The sequence below is a fragment of the Perissodus microlepis genome, chromosome 13 (assembly GCF_051167445.1).
Source record: "Perissodus microlepis isolate ML-2025 ecotype Zambia chromosome 13, ASM5116744v1, whole genome shotgun sequence".
In the NCBI taxonomy this organism is placed as follows: domain Eukaryota; kingdom Metazoa; phylum Chordata; class Actinopteri; order Cichliformes; family Cichlidae; genus Perissodus; species Perissodus microlepis.
This window is the reverse complement of record NC_140473.1, coordinates 25196051-25219858: the sequence shown is the minus strand read 5'-3', so window position 1 is coordinate 25219858 and position 23808 is coordinate 25196051. Positions and strand designations below refer to the sequence as shown.

The 23808-nt window shown below is 41.5% G+C and overlaps 1 protein-coding gene across 1 annotated transcript in view; it reads right to left on the bottom strand.

Annotated features, from left to right (window-relative positions):
- LOC146375226 (ABC transporter G family member 23-like) overlaps window positions 1–23808 on the bottom strand; it is a 126853-nt gene that overhangs the window by 45434 nt on the left and 57611 nt on the right. Inside the window, exons 7-13 of the mRNA XM_084949656.1 lie at window positions 17771–17878; window positions 13952–14045; window positions 4218–4292; window positions 3801–3993; window positions 3456–3552; window positions 3204–3369; window positions 2317–2417 (exon numbers count right to left, since the gene is read on the bottom strand). Coding sequence (XP_084805782.1) covers window positions 2317–2417; window positions 3204–3369; window positions 3456–3552; window positions 3801–3993; window positions 4218–4292; window positions 13952–14045; window positions 17771–17878 — 834 coding nt within the window. The remainder of the gene's footprint in view (window positions 1–2316; window positions 2418–3203; window positions 3370–3455; window positions 3553–3800; window positions 3994–4217; window positions 4293–13951; window positions 14046–17770; window positions 17879–23808) is intronic.

Below are 23808 nucleotides of genomic sequence, written 5' to 3'. Positions count from 1 at the left end.
ACTTAAGAGAAAGGGCTTCAATAACTTCTGTGTTATCACATATTATTTTTTGTATTAATCCTACTGATACCCATTTTTTGTTTTTCATTTTATTTGTTGCCTGGAATTGTCATTTAATACACTGGGTAAGATATACACAGTATACTAGTAATGCTAATGTTTTATTTCATCATACATTAAATGTGATCTTTTAAGTTGTTCATTGTGCTCCTGTATTGCTAAATTCAGTGAGTGTTACAAATACTGTCGAAGCCTCCAGCTATTTCCTTGTAATCTCACACATTTAGCGGTTACCTCTTGACCCAAAACACTGGTTCACTGTTTTGTAGCTTATCTTGACCAACTAGTGGGTCTGAGGACGTTACATTGGTTACATCTGCATAGATGCATAAATAAAATGTTGATTTATACAAAGTAGAAACTGATGTGCTGCACAGAGGGTTTACACAGAGCCAATTTTCTGCCTTCTCCTCAGTTAAGCTTTTACATATACAACATATCATTACAATATACTGTTTATTCTCAGCAGAATACACTAATGTCCTAGATTTACTGGTAGTTTTTTTTTAAATTCTTTTAGGATTAAGTGATGACAATAAATGAACTGAAAAAAAAAAAAGAACAAAAATGGCCACCCCTCCATACATCTATCCATCCACTTCTACTTAGCCGACCCAGGTCTCAGGGGTAGTAATCTAAGCACAGCAGTTCAGACCTCCCTCCCCACAGCTAGCTACTCCAGTTTATTCGAGGGAATACCGAATACTTCACTTTTATGCCCAGCTCTTTCCTCCCCACAAGAGACTGGTGCACAGCATCAATTTGAACACAATTCATTATCCATTATCTACTTTTATCAGGTCTTTAATGTCCCTGTGTTTCTTTAAAAATGATTTCTGTCATTGCTGAATGCTTACATTTACAGTATAATTTCTCAAGGACTATCTCATGGATGTTGGAGAATCAGGATTTTTTTGACAGTTAAGTTCAATGTAAGTCACCTGTACTTACTCACAGGTGACTCACTAAAATTTGTATCTGCCACAGAATTTTGTTCAACTCTAAATATAAAATGAAGAATCACTAATAAAGTCCTTAAATATCACACACCTATGGCTTAACAGAAAACAGTTCATTCTGATCAAGCTAAAGATGTTTTTGATGACCATTAGGAGTGAGTGACCCTTATGGGAAGTACTGCTAAATTTTATGTAAAACTTTATTTAAAAAAAAAAAAAACTTTTGTGGGTGTTCTTAATCACTCCTTCATTAAATCTAGAATAGATATATAGGAATATATTTATTTAAAAATATAACTGAATTACTATGAAAGCAGTTTGAGGTTAAATGATCAAACCTTGAGTAAATTTAGATCGACAGCCACAACAATGTGATAAACTGATAAAGCATGCACATAACAACTACTTTAACTTATCGTGATCAGTATATCAATCAACATATCCACTGGTGTAATATGTCATGTGTTGCTGTTCATCTGGGTTGTATTTAAACAACAGGATAAAAACAGAACCTGGTTAAGACCAGAAGATTTTTTTTAATGTCCTAAAATGTAAAACCTTAGAATTGCAAAATTCTATTGAGTCAATGGTAGAGAACTATAAAAATAAAAAAAAAATACTATTTGACAAGCAAACATCTGTGTGCACCAATGTGTGCATACCTAAAAGTATTTAGAAAATAAAAAAGGGGCTAGCTTAAAATTTGACAGGAAGTGATGAGCGCTGTTGAGGGTGGCAACATAAACATGCATCTTTTGAATTTGTGTTTTCATTAAAACAGTTTTAAAACTATAACAGCTCAGCTTGATATCTGTTTCATTGTATCGCTCATTTGAAAACTTTCCCTTTATAGCAACATAAGAAGGCATGCTTCTTGTTTGCACAACAAAGTCTGTTTATATTGCATGTCATTACTAGAATTTTAATATTATTCTTTGAAGTGATGATAAACATAGATAAAATAGTCCATTAGCTTTAAATGCAGCATGATGCAGAGATAATGACCTTTATTAGACCCAAGAAGTATACTATACTTATATTTAGGTTTATTCATCTCATCTAATCTCATCTTCTCTCATCGCATCTCATGTCATTCTGATGCCTCCAATCCTAGACTGCCTTTTTTTTCAGTGTCTTTGCATTTCAGAGTGACGTCAAGGTTTCTAGAGTAATGCAATGAGCAATGAGAGCAATGAACACTGAGTGCAGTACTGGCGATATCATCAGTTACCAATGATGTACTGTGCAAAAACTGATCCACTATATCAGCTCAGTCTATGATGTCTCAGTCTCTTACCGTTTAATCAGGTAGCTGGTGAAGTTCTTGCCAAAGCCAATTACACCCCAGTACTCTCCATTATAGATCCCCTCAAAAGCATCTTTGTGTGACAGGTTCACCTGCAGATAAAAAAGAGCAGGTTCAATATATACATGATGTTTATTGACCTTATACTACACCTTATGTTTCCTCAACCAGCCTGAACTTCAGTATACTGACCTGACCAGATCAGATCAAACTTAAAGGTTCTGCACATTGTGTATGTTACAGTTTGTTGAAAGGCTGGTAATATTTTTGTGTGATGGAGAGAAATAATCTCTCCTCTTCAATGATTTCTTAGAAAAGGGAAATCTTGGTGTTTGTTCCACTGTGTACAAAGTCTGTTACTTCCTTGACTAATAATCACACTAAGCTGTCTGAAAAAAATTTCTTATCCAAATACTACCATGTAATCGAATTGTAGTTGAAGTGACAACGTAAAATAAAACCAAACTCTACCAGCAGACGTACAGTAACAAAGAAAAATAACTGGCAACTGTAAGTGTTACCCTTCAGCCTCCTAGTAGACACATATGGTATAAATTTGTAAATTCAAGGTGACTTCCTTCTTGAGTTATTGTATCCACAAAATTTTCAGAAAATGTAAATTCTGACCTTGACCTTGAGGTCGAGGTTAATGAAATTCAAACTGATCAGAGATTTTTAGTATGGTATGAATTCCAAAATCCTACATTGCCTTGTTCTCGAGTTATCACATTCACAAACTTCGATATCCATGCCGCCTTCCAAGCGGGTTGACAATAATGAGTCTTTTACGGCTGAAGGGTAAAAAGTGAACAAATACAGAATAAATGTAGAATGCAATGGTCTTGAAAGGACTCATATCCTCAGGGCCAAACAAATACCTGTTTCACACTGGAGTTGTCAAGGAAGGAGAGGAGTGATTTGCTCACAGAAGGGAATAAAGTTTCATTGTTCACTATAGCAACCTGGATGCCCTTTGGATCTCCGACACACAAACAGATGAGTGTGATCTGGATGACGGGCAGCAGGAACTGAAAACACAAAGAGCTACCGAAGCAGAGGGAAAGATAACATGCGTCGTGAGCTTGCTGCTTATAGACAGTGACAAATAACTTGTGTTAACTGCATCATACCCTGGCATTCTCCTCATCCGCACCAATGTTTTGATTATCAGGGCTGCGATGTTCCTCCACTTTGGCAGCACATGTCTGGCTCGCACCTTCCAGTCCACTAAACACGAAAACGCAAAATAAATAAAAGTGACTACAACTTATATTTTTAAAACAGCAGTGGTTAAAATCTTTGCCTTAGTTTTAACTAACTGTTTACCTGACCAACCAGTAATTTTATTATTATTATCCAGTCCTCATATTTTCACGTTTTATTGCCAGAAGCAGCTGATTTTAGAGAAGTGCTATAAAATTTCTGGCGTTATTGACATGCACAATTAGAAAAGAAAACACGCTACATGTCAGTACCTGAGAATTTCAGGGTTTCCTCAATCTCCTCTGCAGGTGGCGATCCGACTCTAAGAATCGGCTGACTCTCCTCCCTCCCACTCTCAAATGACTGGCTTTTCTCTAACGTTCCATCTGGAGGACTTGACTCTTGTTTAGGGTCGTTCTCGTTCTCTGATGTTTCACACAGCTGCAGGAAGGCATGCTCCAGGGTCTGCAAGAGAGACAATATGAGTTAAAATTCATGAGACTACCAAATTACAGCCTTTTTTAGCTTCTGATCCATTTGCACAATTTATTACAGCAATGTATCACAGCCAAAAATCTGAATCACTGCTAGGGGGAAACAATTACTACTGCCATCATTCTTCATTCTTTTTTTTAAAGAAAAATTTTTTTCTAAACAACCTCTGTGCCTTGACTACCAGCAACTCTTACTGTTGAACGGTGCTGCTGCATGATGGTATCTGGAGGATCTTCTGCCAGCAACTGGCCATTTCTCATGAGACCAACCTGATGACAGAGAAAAGAGAATTATTATTCAAAAAATGATCTTTTCAAAAATAGTGATTTCATTTTTTTCCATTGACAATTATTTATTTTATTATTTTTAAAAAGTGACTTGAAGAAGTGAATGGACATCAAAAAATAAAAGACAAAGTACTGGGATACCCCAGAATATATTTATTAAAGTAAAATAACAAATTATTGTCACATTATTTATTTCGTGCTGTTGCCCTGTGGTCAATATAATTCAAGAAGTTTATTGTCATGTACACTGCAAAAACGCAAATGGTTACGCAGAGCAATGAAATTCTTGCTTTGCAGTTTCCCTTCACACAACTAAAAAGAAAGTAATAAATAATGTCGCTTATGTATAGGTGTAAGCAACACTGTCACAGTGATAATATATATAGAGAGTATGCAATATTAAGATGTTTATGTAAGGATATGTACAAAATTGTTTGCAATTTTTATTGAACCACTAGCAGCAGCAATTAGACAGAATACAGTAATTAAGGGCATAAAATGCAAGAACGTGGAACATAAAATCAGTCTTTATGCGGATGATGTGTTACTTTTTCTCCAAAACTCACAAACCAATCTCTCTGGGGTAATTGCACTGATAAACTCTTTTGCAAGAATATCAGACTACTCAATTAACTGGTCAAAATCTACAGTCCTTCCGATTAATTGCTCCTTCCATAATTTTTCTTCTACACCACTGCAATCTGGAAATATAAAATATTTAGGTATTAATGTTTCTCCTAAGCTTGCAGACTTAACTAAATTAAACCATATCCCACTTTTAAAGAAAGTGGGATCTGGCTAGATGGAAATCTCTACCCATATCACTCATGGAAAGGGTTGCTGCTATAAAAAATATGGTCTTACCAAAAATAAATAATTTATTCTCAATGATCCCAACTAAACCATCACAAGATTGGTTCAGATCTCTAGATTCATATATGTCTAAATTCCTTTGGAAAGATAAACCCCCACGTATAAGCTTAAAAGCACTACAAAAGACCAAGGATAAAGGAGGATTAGATCTACCTAACTTTCAACACTACTTCTTAGCCAACAGGCTTCAATTTATCTCAGGATGGCTAAAACATACCTTCTTAGATGAACCTTGGCGAAATGTAGAACAAGCACTTTGCAATAGTCTAGAGATTTCAGACCTACCATTTATCAGCTCAAACATCAAATGACATGATTGCTTTAAAAGTATCAACATCAGCTCTTCTCTGACAGCATGGTGGGAGTTTTCTGGGAGTCTTCATTAATCCCATGCAAACGTACACCTATCTGGAAGAACCCTGACATATTACAAAACAATATATGATCAACTTTCCAGATTGGAGTTGTAAAGGAGTCAAATACTTAGAGCATATATTAGAAGGAACAGAATTTATTCCATTTTACAGACTAGTTACACAATATGGGATCAACAAGAAAAGAGTTTTTAGAATATCAACAAATTAAATCCATAGTAAAAAAGAAATTTAAACCCAGTGAAGTTGAACTACAAACACCACCAAGTGTGGTACAATTTCTTACTCTTAAAACCCCCCAAATTACTGTCCAAAATATACAGAATGCTTTCTAAAACAGATGAATCAATATCACTTCCTATTGCAAAATGGGAAACGGATTTATCAGTCAACTTAGACCAAAACTTCTGGTCTCAGGTATGCATAAAAACCTTTCATTTAATTAGAAATCCCAGTCTTCAATTAATTCAATGCAAAATATTACATAAAATGCACTTTACAGGTCATCGGATGTTCAAGATGGGCTTTATGTCCTCCAACAACTGCTCACACTGTCAAGCCAATACACCGGACAATTATATCCATGCTCTTTGGTTCTGTCCACCAGTTCAGAAGTTTTGGCACGAGGTATGTGAAGACTTATTTGTCTGAAATGTAGACTTGTAGTCAAGACCGCCTAATCCGAGACCAAGACAAGACCAAGACCAGAGGGTATCGAGACCAAGACAAGACCAAGACCAGAGGGTATCGAGACCAAGACAAGACCAAGACCAAGTTGAGACGAGACCAAGACCGAGACCGAGTCGAGACGAGACCAAGACAAAAAAATTCTTTAAACTGCAGCCAGATGCTGCTTCGTTTACGGGTGTCAGGCATATTTATGTGTTTTTGCTTTCGCACAGCCCTCCTCACCGCTGTCTACTGTCTCACTCACTTACTGAGAGGACAGACGGATGCTCCACTTGACTGTCGCGTCTCTCACCCTCTCTGTTTTTCACATAATGATATTATCCTATATCCTCGCATGTGATTGGCCACAATATGGAGTGATTGGAGCATAACTGAGCCACTTTGTGAGAGCTGAGCAGCGAAAGGAAATTAAGTGAGGGTAGAAATGATTGAAAGATTATTATGGTCTGTTTTGAGTTTTGTTCAAAAAAGAATGACTTCATATATATATATATATATATATATATATATATATATATATATATATATATATATATATATATATACATACATACATACACTTCTATATACATATGCAGGACACCTTAAACTAGTTTTTTAATTAAGCAGCAAGGCAGAACAAAGTCGGGCCTGTATCAAGACACAGGGACTAAACCCCAATTCAACCAGACCCAGAACTGATCCGGAATCAAAACAGGACTACAACAGTAAACAAGACAGAACCAGAATCAGAACTAGATGTTAGTAGCACTAAAAATCATCATAGACCTGCACTACACTTATTTTTTAATTCTACCAAAGTACAATATTTAGATTGAGAAATGTTTATATAATTATTTAGCCTTGTTGTGCAAACAAACCTGCATAACTTAATAAATATAGAATTTGAAAAGTAACAAATGGTATCTAAAAAGAAACACTAGGTACATACATGTTCTGATGAGTTTTGGCAAACAACCATTTGACTAACATGTGTGTCTTACCTGCTCTTGTTCCATCTCTGTTCTGTCGTCATTCTCTCTCTCTCTCTCTCCCTTTCTCTCCCTCTCTCTCTCTCTCTCTCTCTGTTCCTCTCTCTCCCTCTCTCTCTCTCTCTCTCTGCTCCTCTCTCTCTCTCTCTCTCTCTCTCTCTCTCTGTTCCTCTCTCTCCCTCTCTCTCTCTCTGCTCCTCTCTCTCCCTCTCTGTTCCTCTCTCCCTCTTTGTGCTGACAATCAAGCCAAACACCAACATCATCAAATATACAGTTGAAACCAGATATTTACACACTCTTCAGATAAAAACACAAACACTTTTTTAATTGTAACATCAAATCAGACTAAATGTTTATTTTTTTAGATTGATAAATATAAAAACATATTTGTTAACTTTATTCTGAGCCACACTTATGGAGCTCCACAATTCTTTTCCAGGTGTTTTGGTTGACATCTCTTGATTTTCCCATGTCACAGAAACAGGCTCTGTGTTTTGCCTTATATGCATCCACAGGTGTGCCACCAGTTTACTCACATGGACTCTACTAACCTATCAGAAGCTTCTTCAGCTCAGAATGGAATCGTCTGGAGTTTTCTTATTAATTAACAATAAACTTAGTGTATATGTGCTCCTAAATTTGATGAAAGTGATTAAAATAGACAGCTCCCTCTTTTTATTCTGACATTTAACTAATTCAAAAGATATTTCAACATTTATTCATCTAAAACAAAAGTTTACTCTAAATTGATGTCTAACAGTAAAAAAAAGTTTTTATGTTTTCTCCCTAAAGCAGCGGTCTCCAACCTTTTTTGCGCCACGGACCGGTTTATGCCTGGTTTATTTTCACGGACCGGCCTTTAAGGTGTCGCGGATAAATACAACAAAATAAAACTAGTACCGGTACCGAAAAAAAGAAGATTTATTCATAACACACGTGAAAAGACCCAGGAAAACCGAGTTAACGATCAAAACGATAACAAAATAACGCTGAAAACCGATAAAAACCCTGAAAACCATACATTTCACACCTGAGCCTCAACTCTCGCGGCCCGGTACCAAACGACTCACGGACCGGTACCGGTCCGAGGCCCGGGGGTTGGGGACCGCTGCCCTAAAGTGTATGTAAATATCTGGTTTCAACTGTGAATATACTGCTGTGTATTGAAATTCCTCTTGTTTTGCATAGATATACTGAACAACATCCAAAGCATAATATATAAAATAACATCTACCTGAGTTTTTTCTTTGAAAGAAGCTCCTTATGTCCATTGTTGTGTTCATCAGTACACAATTGAAACCGATTTAGTGAGTTTGTTTAGCCGTGGAGGGTAACAACTGAAAATATGAAATGTAAGCTAAGACTCTCTAAAAAATCAGCATTGCTGTTCGGCTTTTTATTTATCCATTTGTTGATTCACTCGAAGAGCAAGTAACGCAACCAAGTGATCAGTTTGATATCAATCTTTTGTGATACACCGTCATATTTACATTATTAGTTCAGTACGAATGATTTGCTTTGGTACCTGGTCAAACTTAAGCTCTCCTCTGTCTGCTGCAAACTCGCAGGCAGCAGCTTCTCCCCCCTCGCTCACATGGGTGCTGTGCTCAGTCGCCTAGTGCCTGAGCTCGGATCATACCAAAATTAGGGGGAATTTACGACGGTGCGCTCTGTGCTTCGTGTGTTGTTTTTGTTTTATACAGTTGTCAGTCAGGCATCTAACTAACAAATTACACTCCAAAAGACCCCATGCTTCTGAAAAAATGACACGGGCTTAAGCCCAGTAAGTCACCCCCCCCGCTCCGCTGATGGTTGACTCCAAATCTCCCGAACACTATGTCGATTTGAGAACGCAAGACCGAAACAGCGAGACCAAGACCGAGACCAAGACAAAAGTCTGTCGAGACCAAGACAAGACCAAGACAAAAGTCCGTCGAGACCAAGACCGAGACCAAGACAAAAGTCCGTCGAGACCAAGACGAGACCAAGACCACGTAAAAGTGGTCTCGAGACCGGTCTCGAGACCAAGACCGGTCTCGAGACATCCAACTCTACTGAAATGTAACATTCCAACTTCCCCTTCAGTGTGCTTGTTGGGCAATTTAGATTATGTCACTACAGAAAAGAATATAGCCCATATGGTTTTCACTGCCCTATGCATTGCCAAGAAAACAGTCCTCATGAACTGGAAAAATAAAAATAATCTTAATTCTAAACCAATATAGAAATTATGTAATAGATGACAGCCTCTGCCACCACATCAGATCAATCGCTCTGGGCTCCTTTGATCAGCTCCATCACCTAGTGGGGATGGGGGGGGTCGTAGTTTGGTCCCACCTTTTCTGTTGTGATTGGTGTGGGGGTAGGGACAGGCTTGGGGCGTCGGGGGATTCCCTAGGAGCGTCTTCCTTGGAGGGCTCAACCCGGGGTTGTGGTCATGACCTGTTACGCGCTCTGGTGGCTCTTAGATGGTGGTTTCCTCGTGGCTGCGTGCAGCGGGGCTGGGGGAGGGTCTGTGCTGACGGATGTGGGTTACTGACCTGGTAGCCTGGCTGCCCCTGGGTGGGTCCGGGGCAGGCGTGGGGTTCTGGGGGTGCTTCGTCTCCGGGCTGGGGCCCTGGCTGGGCCTTGGGGGCTTGGGTCCTGGTTGGTGTGTTGCCGAGGTTGTGGGCGGGTGGGTGCATAGGTGCTCAGCCCTGGCGCGCGGGCCCTCGGTGCATCAAGCCAACTGGGGGGCTCTTCAACTGGTGGGGAGGCTACTACATCCTTGCAGAAGTTCTCTGGTCTCCAGGAGTTCACTCTGCAGGTGGGGAAGAGATATAGGAGAGGTAGAGAATGAACTCAACCTGGGTGTCTATTGTCTTGCGTAGTCTGTGAGATGAGTGGATGATGGGGTGGGTGCAGTTTTCTCTGTAGTGGGGTCGGGTGGGCTGCCCCGGACTCTGTGGGGCTGGGCAGTGCTGCTGCTGTGGGCCCCGGTCCGGATGGGCCTGGGCCCCCTTGCCCTTGTGGGTTCCAGAGTGTGGGGGTGCCTACTGGGGTCAGCAGGGGAGCTGGCCCCAGGGAGGGGCCACTTGCCCCTCCCTTCCTTCCCTCCCTATCCCCAGCTGCCTCCCTCTTCCTGCTCCACCACAACCACCAACACACGCAGGGCCTTGGGGTGGTCCCCTCCCCCCGGTCCCCTTTTGGCCGCCTGTGCCTCAATTTTATTCCACAACTTAGACATCCACATTACTCACACTCTCATAACACATACATATAGGACCTCGGGGGTGGGCACGCTACACGGCATCCAGAAGACCGTCTGTGTATACAACCTCACCTCTGGCACCGGTGCCCATCTCTCAATTTTAAATACATGTATACATTGAGGGATCTCGGGAGGGGCTATGCGCTAACCTACTGCTCTCTGGCAGGTAGCTCCATGCTCTCCTGGGTTTTAAATGCACCTGTTTTAAATGCACCTTAGAACACACACGCATCAACATTACATATCAGTAATGTCAACAGTCTTCACAAACCCCCATTCTCTGTTGCCTGTCGGGACGGGGGGGCTGGGAGGAGGGGCCTCCCTGCTACGGAGTTGGGGGCAGTCTGCTTGTCTCCACCCCAGAGAAAAGGGTAACACCTCCTGGGTCTGGATGCAGTTTCCCCTCTAGGGGCAAGGGTACCTAGACCTGGGGTATAGAGTACGTTTGGGGAGTGGGATTGTGTGTACAGTGTCTATTTATGTCTGTCTTCACGTTGAGTAAGTGCTGAGTATTTGCATATGTGTGCATGGGGGTGGGAATGGAGGTTCATACCTGTGTGTGCCTGTTTGTCTGTGTCTATATGTCAGGTCGGGTATTAGACGCCACCCCTCTAGGGACATCTCAGGCCCTCCAAGGTATGGAGGCCTATCTCCCCCCCACCACTCCCCCTGCCGGTGGCTGACGCCCTCAGACATCAGTGCGTTGGTGGTTCTTGGTGTCTGGAGCTGGGCGCTCAGGTATGCACCGGCTCACTCCCTGTGGCTGCTTGTCGAGGCCTGGCACCTGTGGCTCGGTCGGGTCCCTTCGGGGGGTGGGGTGCCCTCGGCCAAGGACCTGGGGCTCGGTTCACTCTGGCAAAGCTGGCTGCCGGCGGAGCTCACGGGCACATCACTACAAGCCCCTCTGGCTTCTGCTGCGCGGCTGCTGGGTGACCCCTCATCTGGGGCTCTCCTCAGCTCTTTCCGAGAGAGTGGCACAGTTGCCCCGTGGTTGGTTTTCCTTGGACTCTTGCGCTCTAGGGGTCTCTGGAAGTCTAGAGCCTGGATCTCCTCCATACCTGCTTCATGCCCTGGGGGACGGGGCTATGGCTCCCCACACCCTCTATGCAGATCTTTACATGAAGGAACGTTTTGAATTCAAGCGCGCTCATGCTCACAGGTGTACACATGGGTGCTCACAGACACAAACTACACCTCTTTTGGCTGCTACCTCAAAGCACACTGTGCGCTGTCAATCTTATCAGTATTTAGTATTTACTGTTATGTACACATAGATTATCGCGATGATGTTTTTTATTATATTGCTCTCTTTTTTGCTTGTTTTCTCTTTTCTTTTTTCTCAACAGGTGATCCAGGTGATTGATATATATGTATTTTTTGCCCCCCACCCTTTTTTTTGTTGTTGTTTTTGTTTTGTGCCCTTTATCACCGTTCCTCTTCCCCGCTGTTTTTCTTTCCGTCCCTCTCTTTCTTTCTCCGTTTCCTTTCCCCCAGTCATGTCTGTCCCGTATGTAACAACTGAAAATAAAATAAAAATAAACAATAAAAACAAAGGTCAATCAAATGGACCAATATGGCAAGGCCGGGATGGTCCACTTGGTATAGTAAATCCGTTGGGCGTCTTTCTTGGCCTTCAGACAATATGATGGCAAAAGAACCAAACGAGACAGGCAGAAAAAAAAGAAAGAAAAAAAAAAGAAAAAGAAATCCAAAGTGTATCATTTCTCGAGCAACTACAGGTTTTATCAGGGATCCCATAGACGCAACTTCCTTGGGACTACATATAATGAAATGGATACAATGGATTTATAAGCCATCTACAAAACAGCAAACTTCTTCTTATTCTACTATTTATCCTATTCCGGTTCTGGACAACCGCTTTAGCCTTTTGCCTCTGCATCTGTCTCCGCTGGAGGGTCCAAGGGGCCCATTCAGCCATCTTCAGTTCCTGTTGGAGGTTCCGAAGAATTACTCCAGCACCCTGTGTCCACAGACGGCTCTGGTGAGTCCGTTCAGCCACCACCTGCAGATTCAACACTGCCACCTGCAGCGGCACCATCTGCGGCTCTCACGCCGTCGCCTGCAGCGTCACCATCGTCTGGTCCTGCCTCATCTGGTCCTGCGGCTGCCACGCCGCCGTCCGGTCCTCGTCCTGTTCGGACGGCACGTCCACGTTTAGAACCTCAACATCACCAGCCACTCTCTGGGCCACTGGCTGGACATCATCGCCGTCGTTGGTAGCCTCCTGAATTGCGTCACCGCCACTGCCTTCTGCGCGGTCGGCCTCTGGATTCATTTTATCCACACCGCCACTGCCTTCCATGTAGTCAGCCCCCTGAGTTTACCCTGTGATGGACTGTTGTGCCTTCGGCCTCCGGGTTGGCCTCCTGAACTGCCTTTGGACTTTGTCTCTATGGATTTTTGGTTGACCCAGCTCATCTGTTTTGTTCTGGACTTCTGCTGCTGGGATTTTGACTTTGTGAACTCTGTTTTCCTGGACTCCAGGATTTTTTGTTTTGGTTTGTTTCTGGTCTCACCTTTACTCAGCTGATTCAAGAAAATCCAAAAATTACAAAAGATTTAAAAAGTATCAAAACAGGAATCAACAAAAGGTGCATGATGAGCTTGAAAAAAAAAAAAAACTGACTAAGACAAAGTGAAAGATACAACCACTTGTGAAAGGTGGTGGAAAAACATTAACAGAGTAGGGAAAAAACTAATATAGGGAGTAAAACCACAATTAAATACAGAAAAATAACCCTCAAAAACAAGAAGCAACCAAAAAACACAACTATCACCAAAACATTAAGAGTAAAACTAAAAAAAGGAGACAAACAAAAGACAAGAAAACACCGAAGACACAGGAAGAAAAAAAACTAAAAACTAACAGAAAGGGATCGTGACTGTATTTCAGTTAAACAAAGCATAACTATAAAGGTGACCCAAATGTGTCCTGTTTCACGGACCAGCCTTAAATGGCTCGGATCACAGAGAGTCATCTCTGGCATGCTTCTAAAATTCATGAAACTTCCAGGTTACTATAACTTTTAAGGATCTGCTGCACGTAAGTGTAGCAGTTGTATAAAGTATACAATTTTTAATTTAAGTGTCATAAGTAAACTGTTTTTGTTGGGAACCCTTATAAGTGGAGCCATATTTTGGCACTCGAATGATTATTTATTTATTTTGAGTGATTTTGGAAATGGAAAAATAAAGATGCAAGAAACTGTATTTCTTTTTTCCTTTGAGTATGATAGACTGTATCCCTCTTCTCAAAGCTATTAAAAAGTAAAGTTAATCTAATATGATAATTGAGTAAATTTCAATACTTTCATTGCTTTTCTATCATAACTTAAATAAGAGTTAGCAAGTGTGCATGTGGTTATTTCTTTCACTGACTTTCTGTTTAAAAACATGCATGTGTGCATTTATACTTAATTTATGTAAAATGCTTATGTTTATTCACACGAGTTCATAACTGACCACATTGGCTTGCCTGGCCTCTTCTATGTAGTGTGTGGTGATGATAACAGAGACTTTTCCAGTCTTCACAATCTCTACCAAGTGATGCCAGATCCTAGAAAGAAGACAAAAGAAATCCTTGAAATACTTGCCCCACTCAGTAATGGAGTTTGCTTAAAAATCGCAGATTACAGCTTCGCCAGCAACACCTTCACTGCCAGCTGTCTGATCTTGAGAGGCTTTGTGACTACACATTGACAATGGAGTAACACACTAACGGGGTGTGTGCTCATCTTTGCATCAGAGTAGACTTTTCAAATCTTTGTAAAAATGCATTAATATTAAACAAGCCATCTTACATTCTTAAGACAGAGAATGTTTAATGCAGCAGAAGTCTTAGTGGAAATGTAATTTTTTGGTAGTGTTAATTTTTAGAGATATTTTGTAGTTTTACTTTGTTGTCTGGGTCAACTTTGCTAGCGAGAGACAGAAAGAGGCGTTGAAAGGCTGCTCCAACGGAACTTATTGTTTTGGAGGAAAACACGAACACAGTGTACAGTCGAGTCTTAACTGCTTACTCACAACTGGGCTCGTCAAGCACTCTTTTTGGGTGCAGTCGGCAGTACATTCTACCTGCACCACTGACTACACTGCCCATGAGGCTACATTTTTTAGGGCTATGCCTGTAACACTCTGCCTAGTGCCTTCATATTAAATCATTTTTTTGAATAATAATTTTTAAAAATATTTCTTCACGTCATTAGAGGTGACATGGATCATGAGATTGAGACCCAGGCACTAGAGCATCTTAATGCGTGTTTTGTTTGGGTTTCCACCGGCGTGGAATTACCAAAAATAGAGAGGGCATAGCCTAACATATGAAACAGGAATATGACCACCATGTAATCCATTTATTTCAACAAAATAACTGTATTCTGAATACCATCTTTCTAAACAGTAACTGTAACGGAATACAGTTACTCATATTTTGTATTTTAAATACGTAACGCCAGTACATGTATTCCGTTACTCCCCAACACTGTATACAGTGCCTTGAAAAAGTATTCCTACCCCTTCACCTTCCAACCACAAAAAAAATTTTATTGAGATTTTCTGTGATAGACAACACAAAGTAGCACATAATTGTGAAGTGGTATGAAAATTATATATGGTTTTCAAAATTTTAAGCAAATAGAAATCTATGGCATGTGGCTTGCATTTGTATTCAGTCCCCCTGCGTCAATACTTTGTAGAGCCACCTTTCGCTGCAATTACAGCTGCAAGTCTTTGGCGGCATGTCTCTACCAGCTTTGCACATCTAGAGACTGAAACTTTTGCCTGTTCTTCGTTGGGTTCAAGGTGTATGAATAGTTTTTCAAGGGACTAAAATAAATTCTAAAATCAACTGGGAGCCAATGTAAAGAGAATAAAGTAAGGCTAATGTGATCTCGATTTCTAGAGTGTATTAAGAGTCTGGCTGCATCATTCTCTATTGCTTAGAGGCATGATAATGTTTTGCCCAAGCTGATAAAAAGACATGAACGAATTTCTACAGTTCTAAAGAGGAGACTATAGCTTGCAATTCAAAAATGTTCCTTAAAGAAACAGGACAGGAACGTGAGACAGATTTTATATGTGAGTCAAAGTTTAGAGAGCAATGTCTTAATGAATGCTCAATCATCCAAGGTATGGAGATCAATAAATCATAAACCTACTGGCCAGTGACTACTCTTTCAATGATGAGGATGTACATAACCTGGACAGGGAGGAACACTGCTTTGAGTGGCGAGTCAAGGAGGTCATTGTTAGGGTACCTGGGTCGCTGACCCAGTGTTTTGGTTTATCGAAATTTTGTACATTGTTTATTGTTGTGGTGATCTGTTTCTTAGTCTTGGTTTGTTATAGTTTAGTTTTCTGGTGCCTCATAGTTTGTGTTTCTAGTTCTTAGGTACTTCATTCATTCATTCATTTAGTCTGTTTCCTTTTGTGTCCTGTTTGTCTAGGTCTTGCCTCTCTGTCCTTCCCTCAGCGTTTCCCTGTAAAGTCTGTATGGTCTCCAGGTATAGTTGCATGTTTCCCCAGTCATGTGTGTCTGTCTGGTTTCTCTCACCCTCTTTCAGCCCTCGGTTGTCCCTTGCTCTCTCGCCCTCTCTGTCTTCTCCCTCTGTTCCCTGTATTTTAGTCAGTCTGTCTTAGTGTTTTTCCTGTTTTATTCTGAAAGCCTCTTGTCCTGTGTGCGTCATGTTCAGTTTTGCTTCCTCCTGTCTCAACTGTTAGATTGTTGCCAGCCATGTTTCCTCTTTGGTGGTAGTGGGAAGATGGCTAGCCCCATTTTACGTGTACGAGCAAAAAGAGGGACACATGCTGGCGGAGAAAGACTGCACTGGGCGGAACCTCCGCCTCGATGACGCCCAAACTCTCCGTCTTGACAGTGCCCCTCAATCCCGCCTCGATGAAGCCGTACCGCTCATCGGCATGTTGAAGGCTCCATGCCCAGGCATATCAGAGGCATTAGCTGCTGTGTATCATGTTACCTGACGGTGTCCTGCTGTTGAGATTCCATGTTCCAGCCAGAGACAATTGCCCAACCAGCATCAGCCAACACCAGACTTCCCAAAACTCTACCTACTGTGAATACAGAGACTTTTCAGGCTGCGATGCTTGGCTCAGAATTTGTTAAAGTGAATGAAGGTTCTAAAACTGTATGTGTTACACTGAATATACAGCTCTTGTAACTTCTAATGAATTTAAGACTGGGTTTGTTTGTCCTTGTCTTGAGACTGGGTTAGCCCCATAGCTTGAATCTGCTCCTTGTGTTTACCAGTTGGTTCACCATGAAGACCGTTTTCCTGGGGCAGCCAGTTACAATTCTGCATATAATGTTTTTTAAATGGTAGAGAATAAGGGGTTACTTGATCCTGTTAATAAAAATGCTTCCAGGGCAGTTAAGTTCCAGCCTACCCCTAAACCCATACCAGTACCTTGGGTGAAGGTGGTTGGGGCTCAGCTGGTCCCTGTCTCTGTTCCCAGGCTGGCTGAGGCCCCGCTGGTTCCTGCACCTACACCTGTTCCTCAGGTGGGGACAGGGGGAGCCCAGTCACCACCTGTGCCAGTCTTTGGCTCCCAGGGTGAGGGCAGCTGTGACCCAGCCTATTCTGGCACCCGTACCTACTCCTTGGGTGGGAGCGGCTGGCATCTGGTCTGCCGCATTCCGGTTCCCAGGGTGAGGCCACCTGAGATGCAGTCAAAATCCACACCTGTACCAGTTCCTCAAGGTGGAGTGGGTAGTGTTTCTAGCTGGGCTTCGTCATCCGTCTCAGCTGCCAGTGGAGGCAGCTGAGCACCCAGCGCAACCACAGCTAGAACCACCCGAACATTCAGCGAGTCCTGCATCAGCTGGGGGCTCTGCCAAGCCTGCCCAGCCTCCTTTGTCAGCTAAGGGATAAGGTCAGCTGTTCTAGACTCCTGACTGCGCTGGGAGCTCAGGAAATCTCAGGTGGTAGAGGAGATCACCTACTAATTGGAAGGTTGGTGGTTCAATCCCAGTGTGTTCCAGTCTGCATGCCAAATATCCTTACCCCAAATGTCTGTGAATGTTAGTTAGAAGCACTTACATAGAAAGAGCAGAGAAAAAAATGCTTAGGATTTTTAGGAGCATATTAACATTATTAACAAAAGTGGACAAAGAGTAACTAATTCATATAACACTATAGGAATTTTCTTTGGGAAAATTTTCCTTAAAGATTTCTCTATGCAGGAAAATTGCTGGTGACATCCGCTGGAAAACAACTGTACATGTGTGCTGCATGATACAGGACAAAACAGACGGGTTATACATACTTGGATCTGAGCACAGGGTCTACTCCGACTGTTGGTTCATCCAGGATTAGCAACTCTGGATTTTGTAGCAGAGCTGCTCCGAGAGACACCCTTCGCTGCTGACCCCCACTGTAACACACACAAAAAAATCAAAGGGCAACAGAGTGAATCTTCTCCCATGATGGTGCTTGTTTCGTAAATGGTAATTTACTTTGTTTGTGTGCATGTCACTCACTCCACAGGGAGATGGTGAGAGCAAAGAGGGAGAGACAAAACCTACAGGACAAACCTGCCTGACAACACAGAGATACACAACAGCATCTGAGGCAGGGATGTTGGGAAGAAGGCACATTTTTTGGCTCAGAATTTGTTAAAGTGAATGAAGGTTCTAAAACTGCATGTGTTATACTGAATATACAGCTCTGGTAACTTCTAATGAATTTAAGACTGGGTTAAAAAAAAAAAAAAAGAAAGGAAGAAGGCACATTTTCACAAATTAACCTGAGTTTATTTATATTGTCTAAAAGTAAAAACTATTTTTCTAACACACCACAGCTAAGTAGATTGATGTAATATTTTATTTAAGATAAAAGAGTAATATTTCGAGTGGGCAGTTTCAGCAGCTTGTCTGTTACACAACACTGGAGCATAACAAGCAAATGTAACCCTCTCAACGTTATCCACTGCTGTTCAAGCCAGTGATTTAATGTTTAATGTATGCAGTACTAATTCTATCCAACAGAGGGCAGTGATGGCGCTATAGTTTTCCTGCACTGCGTTATGCGGCAAGAAGAAGAGCTGCAGCGGAGCAGATAGCCAGCAAGCTAGAAGAAGAACGCACCGAGCGCATGGAGTACCGAAGGGAATAAGAACCTTTTTTCTAAGTGTTAAGGTTTTTATAGTTACAGACTATTAGGATTTGCTTACCACGCATCCCTTTTTCCAGTTGTTTTTTTACTTTGTTGGGACATAGTGCGAGAGACAGTTACTGGATACTCGATCGGCAATTGGAAGGCGAATCCAGTGGGTTTTTTTCCAGAGACGTATCGCTCCACCCAGAAGGACGGCGAACGAGGATTTTACTCATCTTTGCAGATAAGCACTGGGCTTATCCACACACACACACACACACACACACACACACACACACTACCCGGGTAGATTGACAAAGTTTTTTCTCAGAGCTCTGAATTTCTTTTATTATTATTTTTTTACTTCAACACCATATTTTACTTTTTTCCTTTCCTCACCAAACCAGAGTGATTGGTGGAGGTAGAACTGTGACAAGAGACATAAATGGACTAATACTAATATGGAAACTGAACTGACTGATTGAAGGGGGGATTATATTGGGTTTTTGTCTCATAAGTGTTGTTAACATTCTGTGTATTATTGAAGTTGCTGATGAGACTGTTATGTGTTGTGTTGTAATAAATGCCATAGAGTGTTCTCTATAAGACAGCATAAGGAGGTGTTCTAGTTTTCTTGTTCCTCTTCTCCTCATTGAAATTACCTAGAATATCCATGTCCCTAAGTTAATCAATTAAGGGATCGATTACACAAAGGTTAGATGGTCAACAGCCTGTTGCAAAACCTTTACCACAACAATATATAGACCAGCATAAAATATTTCTATACAGAAGTTGTAGCTCAGTAACATGACAAGCTACAAGTTACACCACAAACATAATAAATACTAAATGAGCTTCTAATGAAAACTGGTGTGAGGGTCTCTTGGAGAACAGAAAACTCTCTGTAAAAGATAACTTTATAGCCCTTCCATAAAAGTAATCTGTCACATGTATTGATCTCTGTCAGTGCCTTAGAGATTGTATCTCTTATAGTCAGAGTGAGAAATTAAATTATTATTAAATTACTGTTAAATGTACAAGAAGTATTTTTGAAGTTTTTGTTATGATATTACTTCAGGGAACAGACATGACACCGTCTTAGGTTTTAGCCATCACTTTTTTATTATATCTCTACACCACCCTCCGGTGGCTTCCACATGAACTGCATCTTAAACAACAACTGTTCACTCATATCATGACATCCCCCTTTTTTTTTTTCAACAACAGGGGCAAACAACAAAGTAACTCACAACACCACTCAAGGCCCATGACCATTGGAAAAAAACAAAGGGAGGAAAAAAAATCCTTCTTGGCATACTCACATTTCTCTCTAGTGAACATATTTGTTTTTCTTCCCATGTGGTTTTTTTTTTTTTTTTTTTTTTTTTTTTTTAGTCAAAGCATATACTCGAAACATAATGTTCATTTTATTCCTCAATTAGCCTTCTGGGCTTGGAAACAATACGTCCACTCGCAGTTTTGGGTGGGGAACTTGGAAACTCTGTGGGAGTGACATTTTTACTTTGCATGTCCATCTCACTTTGTCCCTGTGTTTTATCACACTCATTTTGCTGTGTCACGTTTTGATTGTCCCTTGACTGCCTTAGAAAATTTCTGTTCCTTCTATATGTCTGTCCATCAGGCATCTGAACAACATAAGATCTTGGATGTTCAGATAAACCTGTCACCTGAGCTGGATTCCATACACCCTGTTGCCACATTCTGACAGTGTCACCAACCTGCAGTTGCTGAAGTGCTTTGGTTCCTCGGTTAAAGTATTCTCTGTTTCTGTTGTCTTGTTTCTAACAACTTCTGCACTGTCCTAGTGACCATGTGGGGTTTCAATCTTTGCGATGTTGTTGGAAGTCTTGTTCTTATGCGTCGACCCATTAGCAGCTGGGCTGGTGACGCGCCAATGTCCTCCAACGGTGTACTCCTCAGATTCATTAATGATAGATACGGGTCATTCCCCTCGGCTTTTGCCTTTTTTAACAAGAGTTTCACTGTTTGTACTCCTCTCTCTGCCATTCCGTTTGACTGTGCATGGTGGGGGCTCGTAGTGTTGTGACAAAACTCCCACTCTTTTGCAAAGTCTTGGAATTCACGGGAGCTGAACTGTGGTCCATTGTCTGAAATCACCGTTTCAGGAATTCCGTGTCTGGCAAATTGTGACTTAAGATGAGTGATAACTGTTGCACTTCTTGTGTCCGACTTCAGCCACTCAACCTCAGTGAACTTGGAATAGTAATCCACTAAGAGGAGATATTCCAGCTGGTCAAAGGTGAATAGGTCCACACCTATCTTCTGCCAGGGTCTTTCTGGAACACTATGTGGATGTAGTGGCTCTTTGTTCTGTCGTTTCTGGTGAGTACTGCACACATCACAGCAGTTCACCATCTCTGTGATACTCTGTGACATTCCAGGCCAAAGGAGTACTTTTCTCGCTCTGCGTCTGCAGCTTTCAATACCCAAGTGACCCTCATGAATGCGCTTTAGCATTTCTGCTCTCAGTGCTACAGGAACAATAAGCTGCTCTCCTTTGAACAGAACTCCATCCACTACTGAAATTTGTTCCCTGTAATGCCAATACGCTTGGATTTCTGTTGCAGCTTGGTTTCTTGCTTCTGGCCATCCATCCAGAACTGTCTCTGTAAGTTTAGTCAGTGTCATATCATTCCTTGTTTCCTGTCTGAATTCCTCTAGTTTTGCACTTGTCACAGGTAAGTTGGAAATTACTATGTGCACCTGGTCTTCTATCTCATTATCAGATGAGCTGGTCACTGGCAAATATGCTCTGGATAATATGTCTGCGATGTACATTTCACTTCCTGGCTTGTACTGTACTTGTACCTGATATTTTTGCAGTCTCATTAGGAGTCTCTGTATTCTTGCTGGAGCACTGCTCAACGGCTTTTTCATTATCACTTCTAGTGGTTTGTGATCTGACTCCACGTTCACTTCTCTTCCATACACATACTGATGGAAACGCTCTGCACCAAACACAATTGCCAACATCTCCTTTTCTATTTGTGCATAACGCTGTTCAGTCTCTGTTAATGAGCGTGATGCATAAGCACCTAGCTTGCCCTCTTGTAGTAAGACAGCATCGAGTCCACTTTTAGAAGCATCGACAGATAGTGTTACTGGAAGCTGTACATCATAGTATCTAAGCACAGGAGCTTCAGTAAGAATTGTTTTCAATTTGTTGAACGCGTGCTGATGCTCACCTTCCCACTGCCATGCAGCATCATCTCTGGTAAGGCCGCGTAATGGCTCTGTGTGTTGTGACATGTTTGGAATGAACTTTGCTAGGTATGTCACCATACCCAGAAATCGCTCCACATCTTTTTTGCACTCTGGTGTAGGCATTTTCTTTACTGCCTCTATCTTGCTCTGATCTGGTTTCAAACCATCTGTCGAGAAGATGTGGCCAAGGTATTTAATTTCCTCCAGGCCTACCTTGCATTTGTCCTTGTTCAGCTTAAAATTTTTTGCTCTTGCTCTCTCAAGCACTTGCCTCAGTCTGTCGTCATGCTGTACTTTAGTCTCTCCCCAGATCAAAAGGTCGTCTATGTACGTCTCGACGCCATCAATCCCCTCAAACCGCTGCCTCACCGTCCTGTGGAATACTTCTGGAGCTGAATTAATTCCAAAAGGCAGGCGAAGGAATCTAACGACCAAAGGTGTGTTGAATGTGCAGAGACGAGAGCTGGCTTCATCCAATTTAAGTTGCCAAAATCCTGAGCTTGCGTCCAGCACAGTGAAGTATTTGGCCTTTGCCAGTCGGCTCGTTATCTCTTCAACTGTTGGCAACTGGTAGTGCTCTCTCATGACTGCTATATTGAGATCACGTGGATCTAGGCAGACTCTCAGTCGTCCAGTAGCCTTTTCCACAATGACGATTGGATTCACCCACTGGGTAGGCTCTTCAATTTTTGTAACTTTTGTAATTTTTGCTCTTCAATTTTTTGTAATAAGAATTCCAATTACAAAAATGTTTGTAATTTTTTTAATTGGAATTCTGTCCAATTCTACTTTGAGTTTTTCTCTTAAAGTGACAGGGATTTTTCTCGGTGGATTAACTTTTGGTGCCACACTATCATTAATTTGAATGGTGTGTTCTCCCTCAAGGCAACCTATGCCCTCAAACACATCAGCAAATTCTTTGAAGATGTCCATTTCCTCACTTTTATTCAGTGCCATCACTCTCTTGATGAGTCCCATTTCTTCACATGTTTGAATTCCCAGAATTGGCTTGGTTTCTGATTTTACGACAATGAACTCCAAAATAAAACTTTTCTTTTTGTATTTCACTGCCCAAGTGCACTTTCCTTTAACTGCTATTTTGTCTCTGGTGTATGTTGACAACCTGACATTTGTGGGTCTAAGCATTTGCTTATTTCCTATTCTTCGTACTAGACTGTATGGAACCACATTGGCTTGTGCACCAGTATCAAGTTTGAATTTCACAGGTTTGTGGCCAACTTTTATTTCTACAGTCCATTCATCTGTTCGTGTCTGTGTTTTTGCATTTACAGCCCCAATGAACAGACTTGCCTGCTGATCCGTGGCTTCATCGGCAACAGTGTGCACTTTTCTCGATCTACACGTTCTGGCAAAGTGATTCATTTTCCCGCAGTTCTTGCACTGTTTGCCATAAGCAGGGCATTGGCGTGATGCATGCTTAGTTCCACATCGTTTGCAATTAAACGTGCTTGCTTGGTCTTTGTCGTTCGGTTTCATCTTACTTTGTCTGTCTTTTTTGCATGTCTGCTTATGTCTCACTGCATCTACATCTTTACTTTCATGTGCAGAGACTTGAGCATTGTGATCCTCCTCATGCATTTGCTTGATTTGAGCTTTTGTGGTCTCAGCTGCAATGCAAAGCTGAACTACTTTTTCGAGAGTAATATCATCTTCTCTTAACAGCCTTTCTCTCATTGCATCCGATGTAATTCCACACACTATGCGATCTCTGATGAGGGATTCTTGCAGTTGTCCAAATTCACATGACTTGGCCCTTAGCTTTAGCTCCGTGATGTACTGGCTAATTGGCATATCCCCTTGCACACACGTGAAAAACTTGTACCTTTCATAGGTTATGTTCTTCTTTGGGTTACAGTATTCCTCAAATTTCTCCATTATTTTCATCATTCTCCTCTCCAGCAACGTGAAGAAATAGTGAAGACTGTATCTTGGGTGGCTTGC